Source organism: Coregonus clupeaformis, chromosome 39 (assembly GCF_020615455.1).
Source record: "Coregonus clupeaformis isolate EN_2021a chromosome 39, ASM2061545v1, whole genome shotgun sequence".
NCBI classification, from domain to species: domain Eukaryota; kingdom Metazoa; phylum Chordata; class Actinopteri; order Salmoniformes; family Salmonidae; genus Coregonus; species Coregonus clupeaformis.
Genome location: NC_059230.1, coordinates 10,244,759 through 10,260,227, shown reverse-complemented (window position 1 = coordinate 10,260,227; position 15,469 = coordinate 10,244,759). Strand labels below are relative to the sequence as shown.

General features: G+C 42.8%; 1 protein-coding gene across 3 annotated transcripts in view; it reads right to left on the bottom strand.

Annotated features, from left to right (window-relative positions):
- Nucleotides 1-15,469, bottom strand: part of LOC121554604 (complement factor I) — a 137,496-nt gene that overhangs the window by 108,129 nt on the left and 13,898 nt on the right. For all 3 annotated transcript variants that reach the window (XM_045211890.1, XM_045211889.1, XM_045211888.1), the window contains one exon: nucleotides 15,400-15,426. In XM_045211890.1, the coding sequence (XP_045067825.1) occupies nucleotides 15,400-15,426 (27 nt within the window). The remainder of the gene's footprint in view (nucleotides 1-15,399; nucleotides 15,427-15,469) is intronic.

The window sequence follows — 15,469 nt, the reverse complement described above, 5'->3', positions numbered from 1 at the left end:
CCTCTGGTTCCCCATTCCCCCTGATTAGTATGTGTATATATGTGTCCTCTGGTTCCCATTCCCCCTGGTTAGTATGTGTATATATGTGTCCTCTGGTTCCCATTTCCCCCTGATTAGTATGTGTATATATGTGTCCTCTGGTTCCCATTTCCCCCTGATTAGTATGTGTATATATGTGTCCTCTGGTTCCCTCTGATTACTATGTGTATATATGTGTCCCCTGGTTCCCATTCCCCCTGATTAGTATGTGTATATATGTGTCCTCTGGTTCCCATTCCCCCTGATTAGTATGTGTATATATGTGTCTTCTGGTTCCCATTCCCCCTGATTAGTATGTGTATATATGTGTCCTCTGGTTCCCCTTCCCCCTGGTTAGTATGTGTATATATGTGTCCTCTGGTTCCCATTTCCCCCTGATTAGTATGTGTATATATGTGTCCTCTGGTTCCCATTTCCCCTGATTAGTATGTGTATATATATGTCCTCTGGTTCCCATTCCCCCTGATTAGTATGTGTATATACAGTGGGGAAAAAAAGTATTTAGTCAGCCACCAATTGTGCAAGTTCTCCCACTTAAAAAGATGAGAGAGGCCTGTAATTTTCATCATAGGTACACGTCAACTATGACAGACAAAATGAGAAAAAAATTTCCAGAAAATCACATTGTAGGATTTTTAATGAATTTATTTGCAAATTATGGTGGAAAATAAGTATTTGGTCAATAACAAAAGTTTCTCAATACTTTGTTATATACCCTTTGTTGGCAATGACACAGGTCAAACGTTTTCTGTAAGTCTTCACAAGGTTTTCACACACTGTTGCTGGTATTTTGGCCCATTCCTCCATGCAGATCTCCTCTAGAGCAGTGATGTTTTGGGGCTGTCGCTGGGCAACACAGACTTTCAACTCCCTCCAAAGATTTTCTATGGGGTTGAGATCTGGAGACTGGCTAGTCCACTCCAGGACCTTGAAATGCTTCTTACGAAGCCACTCCTTCGTTGCCCGGGCGGTGTGTTTGGGATCATTGTCATGCTGAAAGACCCAGCCACGTTTCATCTTCAATGCCCTTGCTGATGGAAGGAGGTTTTCACTCAAAATCTCACGATACATGGCCCCATTCATTCTTTCCTTTACACGGATCAGTCGTCCTGGTCCCTTTGCAGAAAAACAGCCCCAAAGCATGATGTTTCCACCCCCATGCTTCACAGTAGGTATGGTGTTCTTTGGATGCAACTCAGCATTCTTTGTCCTCCAAACACGACGAGTTGAGTTTTTACCAAAAAGTTATATTTTGGTTTCATCTGACCATATGACATTCTCCCAATCCTCTTCTGGATCATCCAAATGCACTCTAGCAAACTTCAGACGGGCCTGGACATGTACTGGCTTAAGCAGGGGGACACGTCTCACACTGCAGGATTTGAGTCCCTGGCGGCGTAGTGTGTTACTGATGGTAGGCTTTGCTACTTTGGTCCCAGCTCTCTGCAGGTCATTTACTAGGTCCCCCCGTGTGGTTCTGGGATTTTTGCTCACCGTTCACGTGATCATTTTGACCCCACGGGTGAGATCTTGCGTGGAGCCCCAGATCGAGGGAGATTATCAGTGGTCTTGTATGTCTTCCATTTCCTAATAATTGCTCCCACAGTTGATTTCTTCAAACCAAGCTGCTTACCTATTGCAGATTCAGTCTTCCCAGCCTGGTGCAGGTCTACAATTTTGTTTCTGGTGTCCTTTGACAGCTCTTTGGTCTTGGCCATAGTGGAGTTTGGAGTGTGACTGTTTGAGGTTGTGGACAGTTGTCTTTTATACTGATAACAAGTTCAAACAGGTGCCATTAATACAGGTAACGAGTGGAGGACAGAGGAGCCTCTTAAAGAAGAAGTTACAGGTCTGTGAGAGCCAGAAATCTTGCTTGTTTGTAGGTGACCAAATACTTATTTTCCACCATAATTTGCAAATAAAATCATTAAAAATCCTACAATGTGATTTTCTGGATTTTTTTTTCTAAATTTGTCTGTCATAGTTGATGTGTACCTATGATGAAAATTACAGGCCTCTCTCATCTTTTTAACTGGGAGAACTTGCACAATTGGTGGCTGACTAAATACTTTTTTCCCCCACTGTATGTGTCCTCTGGTTCCCCCTGATTACTATGTGTATATATGTGTCCCCTGGTTCCCATTCCCCCTGATTAGTAGGTGTATATATGTGTCCTCTGGTTCCCATTCCCCCTGATTACTATGTGTATATATGTGTCCTCTGGTTCCCATTCCCCCTGATTAGTATGTGTATATATGTGTCCTCTGGTTCCCATTCCCCCTGATTAGTATGTGTATATATGTGTCCTCTGGTTCCCATTTCCCCCTGGTTACTATGTGTATATATGTGCCCTCTGGTTCCCATTTCCCCCTGATTAGTATGTGTATATATGTGTCCTCTGGTTCCCATTCCCCCTGATTAGTATGTGTATTTATGTTTCCTCTGGTTCCCATTCCCCCTGATTATTATGTGTATATATGTGTCCTCTGGTTCCCATTTCCCCTGATAAGTATGTGTATATATGTGTCCTCTGGTTCCCATTCCCCCTGATTACTCTGTGTATATATGTGTCCTCTGGTTCCCATTCCCCCTGATTAGTATGTGTATATATGTGCCCTCTGGTTCCCATTTCCCCCTGATTACTATGTGTATATAGTTGTCCTCTGGTTCCCATTCCCCCTGATTACTATGTGTATATATGTGTCCTCTGGTTCCCCATTCCCCCTGATTTGTATGTGTATATATGTGTCCTCTGGTTCCCATTCCCCCTGATTAGTATGTGTATATATGTGTCCTCTGGTTCCCTTTTCCCCCTGATTAGTATGTGTATATATGTGTCCTCTGGTTCCCATTTCCCCCTGATTAGTATGTGTATATATGTGTCCTCTGGTTCCCATTCCCCCTGATTAGTATGTGTATATATGTGTCCTCTGGTTCCCATTCCCCCTGATTAGTATGTGTATATATATGTGTCCTCTGGTTCCCCATTTCCCCTGATTAGTATGTGTATATATGCGTCCCCTGGTTCCCATTCCCCCTGATTAGTATGTGTATATATGCGTCCTCTGGTTCCCATTCCCCCTGATTAGTATGTGTATATATGTGTCCTCTGGTTCCCATTCCCCCTGATTACTATGTGTATATATGTGTTCTCTGGTTCCCATTCCCCCTGGTTAGTATGTGTATATATGTGTCCTCTGGTTCCCATTTCCCCCTGATTAGTATGTGTATATATGTGTCCTCTGGTTCCCATTTCCCCTGATTAGTATGTGTATATATGTGTCCTCTGGTTCCCATTCCCCCCTGATTAGTATGTGTATATATGTGTCCTCTGGTTCCCACTGATTACTATGTGTATATATGTGTCCCCTGGTTCCCATTCCCCCTGATTAGTATGTGTATATATGTGTCCTCTGGTTCCCATTCCCCCTGATTAGTATGTGTATATATGTGTCCTCTGGTTCCCATTCCCCCTGATTAGTATGTGTATATATGTGTCCTCTGGTTCCCATTCCCCCTGGTTAGTATGTGTATATATGTGTCCTCTGGTTCCCATTTCCCCCTGATTAGTATGTGTATATATGTGTCCTCTGGTTCCCATTCCCCCTGATTAGTATATGTATATATGTGTCCTCTGGTTCCCCCTGATTACTATGTGTATATATGTGTCACATGGTTCCCATTCCCCCTGATTAGTATGTGTATATATGTGTCCTCTGGTTCCCATTCCCCCTGATTACTATGTGTATATATGTGTCCTCTGGTTCCCATTCCCCCTGATTAGTATGTGTATATATGTGTCCTCTGGTTCCCATTCCCCCTGATTAGTATGTGTATATATGTGTCCTCTGGTTCCCATTTCCCCCTGGTTACTATGTGTATATATGTGCCCTCTGGTTCCCATTTCCCCCTGATTAGTATGTGTATATATGTGTCCTCTGGTTCCCATTCCCCCTGATTATTATGTGTATATATGTGTCCTCTGGTTCCCATTCCCCCTGATTAGTATGTGTATATATGTGTCCTCTGGTTCCCATTCCCCCTGATTAGTATGTGTATATATGTGTCCTCTGGTTCCCATTCCCCCTGATTAGTATGTGTATATATGTGTCCTCTGGTTCCCATTTCCCCCTGATTAGTATGTGTATATATGTGTCCTCTGGTTCCCCATTTCCCCTGATTAGTATGTGTATATATGCGTCCCCTGGTTCCCATTCCCCCTGATTAGTATGTGTATATATGCGTCCTCTGGTTCCCATTCCCCCTGATTAGTATGTGTATATATGTGTCCTCTGGTTCCCATTCCCCCTGATTACTATGTGTATGTATGTGTTCTCTGGTTCCCATTCCCCCTGATTACTATGTGTATATATGTGTCCTCTGGTTCCCCCTGATTAGTATGTGTATATATGTGTCCTCTGGTTCCCCCTGATTAGTATGTGTATATATGTGTCCTCTGGTTCCCATTTCCCCCTGATTAGTATGTGTATATATGTGTCCTCTGGTTCCCATTCCCCCTGATTACTATGTGTATATATGTGCCCTCTGGTTCCCATTCCCCCTGATTAGTATGTGTATATATGCGTCCCCTGGTTCCCATTCCCCCTGATTACTATGTGTATATATGTGTCCTCTGGTTCCCATTCCCCCTGATTACTATGTGTATATATGTGTCCTCTGGTTCCCATTCCCCCTGATTAGTATGTGTATATATGTGTCCTCTGGTTCCCATTCCCCCTGATTACTATGTGTATATATGTGTTCTCTGGTTCCCATTCCCCCTGATTACTATGTGTATATATGTGTCCTCTGGTTCCCATTCCCCCTGATTAGTATGTGTATATATGTGTCCTCTGGTTCCCATTCCCCCTGGTTAGTATGTGTATATATGTGTCCCCTGGTTCCCATCCCCCCTGATTACTATGTGTATATATGTGTCCTCTGGTTCCCCCTGATTAGTATGTGTATATATGTGTCCTCTGGTTCCCATTCCCCCTGATTACTATGTGTATATATGTGTCCTCTGGTTCCCATTCCCCCTGATTAGTATGTGTATATATGTGTCCTCTGGTTCCCATTCCCCCTGATTACTATGTGTATATATGTGTCCCCTGGTTCCCCCTGATTACTATGTGTATATATGTGTCCTCTGGTTCCCATTTCCCCTGATTAGTATGTGTATATATGTGTCCTCTGGTTCCCATTCCCCCTGATTACTCTGTGTATATATATGTCCCTTGGTTCCCATTCCCCCTGATTACTATGTGTATATATGTGTCCTCTGGTTCCCCATTCCCCCTGATTAGTATGTGTATATATGTGTCCTCTGGTTCCCATTCCCCCTGATTAGTATGTGTATATATGTGCCCTCTGGTTCCCATTTCCCCCTGATTACTATGTGTATATATGTGTCATCTGGTTCCCATTCCCCCTGATTACTATGTGTATATATGTGTCCTCTGGTTCCCATTCCCCCTGATTACTATGTGTATATATGTGTCCTCTGGTTCCCCCTGATTAGTATGTGTATATATGTGTCCTCTGGTTCCCCCTGATTAGTATGTGTATATATGTGTCCTCTGGTTCCCATTTCCCCCTGATTAGTATGTGTATATATGTGTCCTCTGGTTCCCATTCCCCCTGATTACTATGTGTATATATGTGCACTCTGGTTCCCATTCCCCCTGATTAGTATGTGTATATATGCGTCCCCTGGTTCCCATTTCCCCTGATTACTATGTGTATATATGTGTCCTCTGGTTCCCATTCCCCCTGATTACTATGTGTATATATGTGTCCTCTGGTTCCCATTCCCCCTGATTAGTATGTGTATATATGTGTCCTCTGGTTCCCATTCCCCCTGATGACTATGTGTATATATGTGTTCTCTGGTTCCCATTCCCTCTGATTACTATGTGTATATATGTGTCCTCTGGTTCCCATTCCCCCAAATTAGTATGTGTATATATGTGTCCTCTGGTTCCCATTCCCCCTGGTTAGTATGTGTATATATGTGTCCTCTGGTTCCCCCTGATTAGTATGTGTATATATGTGTCCTCTGGTTCCCATTCCCCATGATTACTATGTGTATATATGTGTCCTCTGGTTCCCATTCCCCCTGATTAGTATGTGTATATATGTGTCCTCTGGTTCCCATTCCCCCTGATTACTATGTGTATATATGTGTCCCCTGGTTCCCCCTGATTACTATGTGTATATATGTGTCCTCTGGTTCCCATTTCCCCTGATTACTATGTGTATATATGTGTCCTCTGGTTCCCATTCCCCCTGATTACTATGTGTATATATGTGTCCTCTGGTTCCCATTCCCCCTGATTAGTATGTGTATATATGTGTCCTCTGGTTCCCATATCCCCCTGATTAGTATGTGTATATATGTGTCCCCTGGTTCCCTTTCCCCCTGATTACTATGTGTATGTATGTGTCCTCTGGTTCCCATTTCCCCCTGATTAGTATGTGTATATATGTGTCCTCTGGTTCCCATTCCCCCTGATTACTATGTGTATATATGTGTCCTCTGGTTCCCATTCCCCCTGGTTAGTATGTGTATATATGTGTCCTCTGGTTCCCATTCCCCCTGATTAGTATGTGTATATATGTGTCCCCTGGTTCCCATTCCCCCCCTGATTACTATGTGTATATATGTGTCCTCTGTTCCCATTCCCCCTGGTTACTATGTGTATATATGTGTCCCCTGGTTCCCATTTCCCCTGATTACTATGTGTATATATGTGTCCTCTGGTTCCCATTCCCCCTGGTTAGTATGTGTATATATGTGTCCTCTGGTTCCCATTCCCCCTGATTACGATGTGTATATATGTGTCCTCTGGTTCCCCCTGATTACTATGTGTATATATGTGCCCCCTGGTTCCCATTCCCCCTGATTAGTATGTGTATATATGTGTCCCCTGGTTCCCTTTCCCCCTGATTACTATGTGTATATATGTGTCCTCTGGTTCCCATTCCCCCTGATTAGTATGTGTATATATGTGTCCTCTGGTTCCCATTTCCCCCTGATTAGTATGTGTATATATGTGTCCTCTGGTTCCCATTCCCCCTGATTAGTATGTGTATATATGTGTCCTCTGGTTCCCATTCCCCCTGATTACTATGTGTATATATGTGTCCTCTGTTCCCCATTCCCCCTGATTAGTATGTGTATATATATGTGTCCTCTGGTTCCCATTTCCCCCTGGTTAGTATGTGTATATATGTGTCCTCTGGTTCCCATTCCCCCTGATTAGTAAGTGTATATATGTCTCCTCTGGTTCCCCCTGATTAGTATGTGTATATATGTGTCCTCTGGTTCCCATTTCCCCTGATTACTATGTGTATATATGTGTCCTCTGGTTCCCATTCCCCCTGATTACTATGTGTATATATGTGTCCCCTGGTTCCCATTCCCCCTGATTAGTATGTGTATATATGTGTCCTCTGGTTCCCCCTGATTACTATGTGTATATATGTGTCCTCTGGTTCCCATTCCCCCTGATTAGTATGTGTATATATGTGTCCTCTGGTTCCCATTCCCCCTGATTACTATGTGTATATATGTGTCCTCTGGTTCCCATTTCCCCCTGGTTACTATGTGTATATATGTGTCCTCTGGTTCCCATTCCCCCTGATTACTATGTGTATATATGTGTCCTCTGGTTCCCCCTGATTAGTATGTGTATATATGTGTCCTCTGGTTCCCATTCCCCCTGATTACTATGTGTATATATGTGTCCTCTGGTTCCCATTCCCCCTGATTACTATGTGTATATATGTGTCCTCTGGTTCCCAATTCCCCCTGATTAGTATGGGTATATATGTGTCCCCTGGTTCCCATTCCCCCTGATTACTATGTGTATATATGTGTCCTCTGGTTCCCATTCCCCCTGATTAGTATGTGTATATATGTGTCCTCTGGTCCCCATTCCCCCTGATTACTATGTGTATATATGTGTCCTCTGGTTCCCATTCCCCCTGATTAGTATGTGTATATATGTGCCCTCTGGTTCCCATTTCCCCTGATTACTATGTGTATATATGTGCCCCCTGATTCCCATTCCCCCTGATTAGTATGTGTATATATGTGTCCTCTGGTTCCCATTTCCCCTGATTACTATGTGTATATATGTGCCCCCTGATTCCCATTCCCCCTGATTAGTATGTGTATATATGTGTCCTCTGGTTCCCATTCCCCCTGATTAGTATGTGTATATATGTGTCCCCTGGTTCCCCCTGATTACTATGTGTATATATGTGTCCTCTGGTTCCCATTTCCCCCTGATTAGTATGTGTATATATGTGTCCTCTGGTTCCCATTCCCCCTGATTAGTATGTGTATATATGTGTCCTCTGGTTCCCATTCCCCCTGATTACTATGTGTATATATGTGTCCTCTGTTCCCCATTCCCCCTGATTAGTATGTGTATATATGTGTCCTCTGGTTCCCATTTCCCCCTGGTTAGTATGTGTATATATGTGTCCTCTGGTTCCCATTCCCCCTGATTAGTAAGTGTATATATGTCTCCTCTGGTTCCCCCTGATTAGTATGTGTATATATGTGTCCTCTGGTTCCCATTTCCCCTGATTACTATGTGTATATATGTGTCCTCTGGTTCCCATTCCCCCTGATTACTATGTGTATATATGTGTCCCCTGGTTCCCATTCCCCCTGATTAGTATGTGTATATATGTGTCCTCTGGTTCCCCCCTGATTACTATGTGTATATATGTGTCCTCTGGTTCCCATTCCCCCTGATTAGTATGTGTATATATGTGTCCTCTGGTTCCCATTCCCCCTGATTACTATGTGTATATATGTGTCCTCTGGTTCCCATTTCCCCCTGGTTACTATGTGTATATATGTGTCCTCTGGTTCCCATTCCCCCTGATTACTATGTGTATATATGTGTCCTCTGGTTCCCATTCCCCCTGATTACTATGTGTATATATGTGTCCTCTGGTTCCCATTTCCCCCTGGTTACTATGTGTATATATGTGTCCTCTGGTTCCCATTCCCCCTGATTACTATGTGTATATATGTGTCCTCTGGTTCCCCCTGATTAGTATGTGTATATATGTGTCCTCTGGTTCCCATTCCCCCTGATTACTATGTGTATATATGTGTCCTCTGGTTCCCATTCCCCCTGATTACTATGTGTATATATGTGTCCTCTGGTTCCCAATTCCCCCTGATTAGTATGGGTATATATGTGTCCCCTGGTTCCCATTCCCCCTGATTACTATGTGTATATATGTGTCCTCTGGTTCCCATTCCCCCTGATTAGTATGTGTATATATGTGTCCTCTGGTCCCCATTCCCCCTGATTACTATGTGTATATATATGTGTCCTCTGGTTCCCATTCCCCCTGATTAGTATGTGTATATATGTGCCCTCTGGTTCCCATTTCCCCTGATTACTATGTGTATATATGTGCCCCCTGGTTCACATTCCCCCTGATTAGTATGTGTATATATGTGTCCTCTGGTTCCCATTCCCCCTGATTACTATGTGTATATATGTGTCCCCTGGTTCCCCCTGATTACTATGTGTATATATGTGTCCTCTGGTTCCCATTCCCCCTGATTAGTATGTGTATATATGTGTCCTCTGGTTCCCATTCCCCCTGATTAGTATGTGTATATATGTGTCCTCTGGTTCCCATTCCCCCTGATTACTATGTGTATATATGTGTCCCCTGGTTCCCCCTGATTACTATGTGTATATATGTGTCCTCTGGTTCCCATTCCCCCTGATTACTATGTGTATATATGTGTCCCCTGGTTCCCCCTGATTACTATGTGTATATATGTGTCCTCTGGTTCCCCCTGATTACTATGTGTATATATGTGTCCCCTGGTTCCCCCTGATTACTATGTGTATATATATCCCCTCTGGTTCCCATTCCCCCTGATTACTATGTGTATATATGTGCTCTCTGGTTCCCATTCCCCCTGATTAGTATGTGTATATATGTGTCCTCTGGTTCCCATTCCCCCTGATTACTATGTGTATATATGTGTCCCCTGGTTCCCCCTGATTAGTATGTGTATATATGTGTACTCTGGTTCCCATTCCCCCTGATTAGTATGTGTATATATGTGTCCTCTGGTTCCCATTCCCCCTGATTACTATGTGTATTTATGTGTCCCCTGGTTCCCCCTGATTAGTATGTGTATATATGTGTACTCTGGTTCCCATTTCCCCTGATTAGTATGTGTATATATGTGTCCTCTGGTTCCCATTCCCCCTGATTACTATGTGTATATATGTGTCCTCTGGTTCCTAGTTCCCCCTGATTACTATGTGTATATATGTGTCCTCTGGTTCCCATTCCCCCTGATTACTATGTGTATATATGTGTCCTCTGGTTCCCATTCCCCCTGATTACTATGTGTATATATGTGCCCTCTGGTTCCCATTCCCCCTGATTAGTATGTGTATATATGTGTCCTCTGGTTCCCATTTCCCCCTGATTAGTATGTGTATATATGTGCCCTCTGGTTCCCATTCCCCCTGATTAGTATGTGTATATATGTGCCCTCTGGTTCCCATTTCCCCTGATTAGTATGTGTATATATGTGTCCTCTGGTTCCCCCTGATTAGTATGTGTATATATGTGTCCTCTGGTTCCCATTCCCCCTGATTAGTATGTGTATATATGTGTCCTCTGGTTCCCATTCCCCCTGATTACTATGTGTATATATGTGCCCTCTGGTTCCCATTCCCCCTGATTAGTATGTGTATATATGTGTCATCTGGTTCTCATTCCCCCTGATTAGTATGTGTATATATGTGTCCTCTGGTTCTCATTCCCCCTGATTACTATGTGTATATATGTGTCCTCTGGTTCTCATTCCCCCTGATTACTATGTGTATATATGTGTCCCCTGTTCCCCCTGATTACTATGTGTATATATGTGTCCCCTGGTTCCCCCTGATTACTATGTGTATATATGTGTCCTCTGGTTCCCATTCCCCCTGATTAGTATGTGTATATATGTGCCCTCTGGTTCCCATTCCCCCTGATTATTATGTGTATATATGTGTCCTCTGGTTCCCATTCCCCCTGATTACTATGTGTATATATGTGTCCTCTGGTTCCCATTCCCCCTGATTACTATGTGTATATATGTGTCCTCTGGTTCCCATTCCCCCTGATTACTATGTGTATATATGTGTCCCCTGGTTCCCCCTGATTACTATGTGTATATATGTGTCCTCTGGTTCCCATTCCCCCTGATTACTATGTGTATATATGTGTCCTCTGGTTCCCCCTGATTACTAAGTGTATATATGTGTCCTCTGGTTCCCATTCCCCCTGATTACTATGTGTATATATGTGTCCTCTGGTTCCCATTCCCCCTGATTACTATGTGTATATATGTGTCCCCTGGTTCCCCCTGATTACTATGTGTATATATGTGCCCTCTGGTTCCCCCTGATTACTATGTGTATATATGTGTCCTCTGGTTCCCATTTCCCCCTGATTACTATGTGTATATATGTGCCCTCTGGTTCCCCCTGATTACTATGTGTATATATGTGTCCTCTGGTTCCCATTTCCCCCTGATTACTATGTGTATATATGTGTCCTCTGGTTCCCATTCCCCCTGATTACTATGTGTATATATGTGTCCTCTGGTTCCCATTCCCCCTGATTAGTATGTGTATATATGTGTCCTCTGGTTCCCATTCCCCCTGGTTAGTATGTGTATATATGTGTCCTCTGGTTCCCATTCCCCCTGATTACTATGTGTATATATGTGCCCTCTGTTCCCCATTGTCCTTGTCCATTACTGTCCCATGTCCGTTGGTCTCGTGAGTACCGTGCATTGTGCTCGTTTTGTTTACACCTCTCTGTTGTTTGTGTTGGGATGGAGTAAATAAAACCCCTAATACGTATTCCTGCGCCTGTCTTCAAATCATTATACAACGTGATAACAACAAACAGTAAGTCTTCATGTTATTTACATTAAAACATTAACACACACACATATATATATATATATATATACAGCTATGGAAAAAATTAAGAGACCACTGCACATTTTTCTTAAATCAGCATCTCTACATGTATGACAGCCATTCCATTCCAGTGTCTGTTGAATTCCAACACAAGCACACCTCATTCTACTGAATTAGGTACTGATTAGGTGATCACCTGAACCAAATCTTACTTAACGAGGAAAAGTATAAAAACCACTGCTGTGGTCATCACAATCCTCTTGCAATAGGACCAGCTGGATGGCAAAAACAGTGCTAATAGTACCTCAAAAGTAAATTTAATCAAAAAATAACTATTGACCATGCCAAAAGAGTTGAAAAGGAACGTTTTGAGTGAGGAAAAGAAGGGTTCAATTCTGGCTTTACTGGCAGAGGGATACAGTGAGCGTCAGGTTGCTTCCATCCTTAACATGTCAAAGAAGGTCAAGCAGCAGACATTGGGGACAACAAAGCTACAGACCGGCAGAGGGCGAAAACGACTCTACTGACCGGGATGAACGCCAACTCATTCGAATGTCACTCAACAACCGTAGGATGACATCAAGTGACCTACAAAAAGAATGGCAAACGGCAGCTGAGGTGAAGTGCACGGCGAGGACGGTTCGAAACAGGCTCCTAGGGGCAGGGCTGAAGTTGTGCAAAGCTAGAAAAAAGCCCTTCATCAATGAGAAGCAAAGAAGAGCCAGGCTGAGGTTTGCAAAATACCATTAGGATTGGACCGTAGAGGACTGGAGTAAGGTCATCTTCTCTGATGAGTCCAATTTTCAGCTTTGCCCAACACCTGGTCGTCTAATGGTTAGACGGAGACCTGGAGAGGCCTACAAGCCACAGTGTCTCGCACCCACTGTGAAATTTGGTGGAGGATCGGTGATGATCTGGGGGTCCTTCAGCAAGGCTGGAATCGGGCAGATTTGTCTTTGTGAAGGACGCATGAATCAAGCCCTGGAAGGTTGTCCTGGAAGAAAACTTGCTTCCTTTTGCTCTGACATTGTTCCCCAACTCTGAGGATTGGTTTTTCCAGCAGGACAATGCGCCATGCCACACAGCCAGGTCAATCAAGGTGTGGATGGAGGACCACCAGATCAAGACCCTGTCATGGCCAGCCCAATCTCCAGACCTGAACCCCATTGAAAACTTCTGGAATGTGATCAAGAGGAAGATGGATGGTCACAAGCCATCAAACAAAGGCGAGCTGCTTGAATTTTTTGCGCCAGGAGTGGCATAAAGTCACCCAACATCAATGTGAAAGACTGGTGGAGAGCATGCCAAGATGCATGAAAGCTGTGATTGAAAATCAGGGTTATTCCACCAAATATTGATTTCTGAACTCTTCCTAATTTAAAACATTAGTATTGTGTTGTTTAAAAATGAACATGAACTTATTTTCTTTGCATTATTCGAGGTCTGACAACACTGCATCTTTTTTGTTATTTTGACCAGTTGTCATTTTCTGCAAATAAATGCTCTAAATAACAATATTTTTATTTGGAATTTGGGAGAAATGTTTTCAGTAGTTTATAGAATAAAACAAAAATGTTATTTTTACCCAAACACATACCTATAAATAGTAAAACCAGAGAAACTGATAATTTTGCAGTGGTCTCTTAATTTTTTCCGCAGCTATATATACTGTACATGGTTCTAACCACGAGTCTATATATATGTACAGTACCAGTCAAAAGTTTGGACACACCTACTCATTCAAGGGTTTTTCCTTAATTTTCAGTATTTTTTTACATTGTAGAATAATAGTGAAGACATCAAAACAATGAAATAACACATATGGAATCATGTAGTAACCAAAACAGTATCAAACAAATCAAAATATATTTTTGAGATTCTTCAAATAGCCACACTTTACCTTGATGACAGCTTTGCACACTCTTGGCATTCTCTAAACCAGCTTCATGAGGAATGCTTTTCCGACAGTCTTGAAGGAGTTCCCACATATGCTGAGCACTTGTTGGCTGCTTTCCCTTCACTCTGCCGTCCGACTCATCCCAAACCATCTCAATTGGGTTGAGGTTGGGGGATTGTAGAGGCCAGGTCATCTGATGCAGCACTCCATCACTCTCCTTCTTGGTAAAATAGCCCTTACACAGCCTGGAGGTGTGTTGGGTCATTGTCCTGTTGAAAAACCTGGAGGTGTGTTGGGTCATTGTCCTGTTGAAAAAATAATGATAGTCCCACTAAGCCCAAACCAAATGGGATGGCGTATCGCTGCAGAATGCTGTGGTAGCCATGTTGGTTAAGTGTGCCTTGAATTCTAAATAAATCACAGACAGTGTCACCAACAAAGCACCCCCACACCATAGCACCTCCTCCTCCATGCTTTACGGTGGGAAATACACATGCGGAGATCATCCGTTCACCCACACCACGTCTCACAAAGACACGGCGGTTTGGACCAAAAATCTCAAATTTAGACTCCAGAGCAAAGGACAAATTTCCACCGGTCTAATGTCCATTGCTCGTGTTTCTTGGCCCAAGCAGGTCTCTTCTTCTTATTGGTGTCCTTTAGTAGTGGTTTCTTTGCAGCAATTCGACCATGAAGGCCTGATTCACACAGTCTCCTCTGAACAGTTGATGTTGAGATGTGTCTGTTACTTGAACTCTGTGAAGCATTTATTTGGGCTGCAATTTCTGAGGCTGGTAACTCTAATGAACTTATCCTCTGCAGCAGAGGTAACTCTGGGTCTTCCTTTCCTGTGGTGGTCCTCATGAGAGCCAGTTTCATCATAGCGCGTGATGGTTTTTGCGACTGCACTTGAAGAAACATTCAAAGTTCTTGAAATGTTCCGTATTGACTGACCTTCATGTCTTAAAGTAATGAAGGACTGTCATTTCTCTTTGCTTATTTGAGCTGTTCTTGCCACAATATGGACTTGGTCTTTTACCAAATACGGCTATGTTCTGTACACCACCCCTACCTTGTCACAACACACCTGATTGGCTCAAACGCATTAAGAAGGAAAGAAATTCCACAAATTAACTTTTAACAAGGCACGCCTGTTAATTGAAATGCATTCCAGGTGACTACCTCATGAAGCTGGTTGAGAGAATGCCAAGAGTGTGCAAAGCTGTCACCAAGGCAAAGGGTGGCTATTTGAAGAATCTCAAATATAAAATATATTTTGATTTGTTTAACACTTTTTTTTTGTTACTACATGATTCCATATGTGTTATTTCATAGTTTTGATGTCTTCACTAATATTCTACAATGTAGAAAATAGTAAAAAAATAAAGAAAAACCCTTGAATGAGTAGGTGTGTCCAAACATTTGACTGGTAGTGTACATATAATATATTTTATATAGCTAGGTTCTAACTATTAGTCTTACCATGTGATGATGCTCCACTATGACCAACTATTGTGGAAACAGAAATAATACATGTTAGGATCCTCTGTCA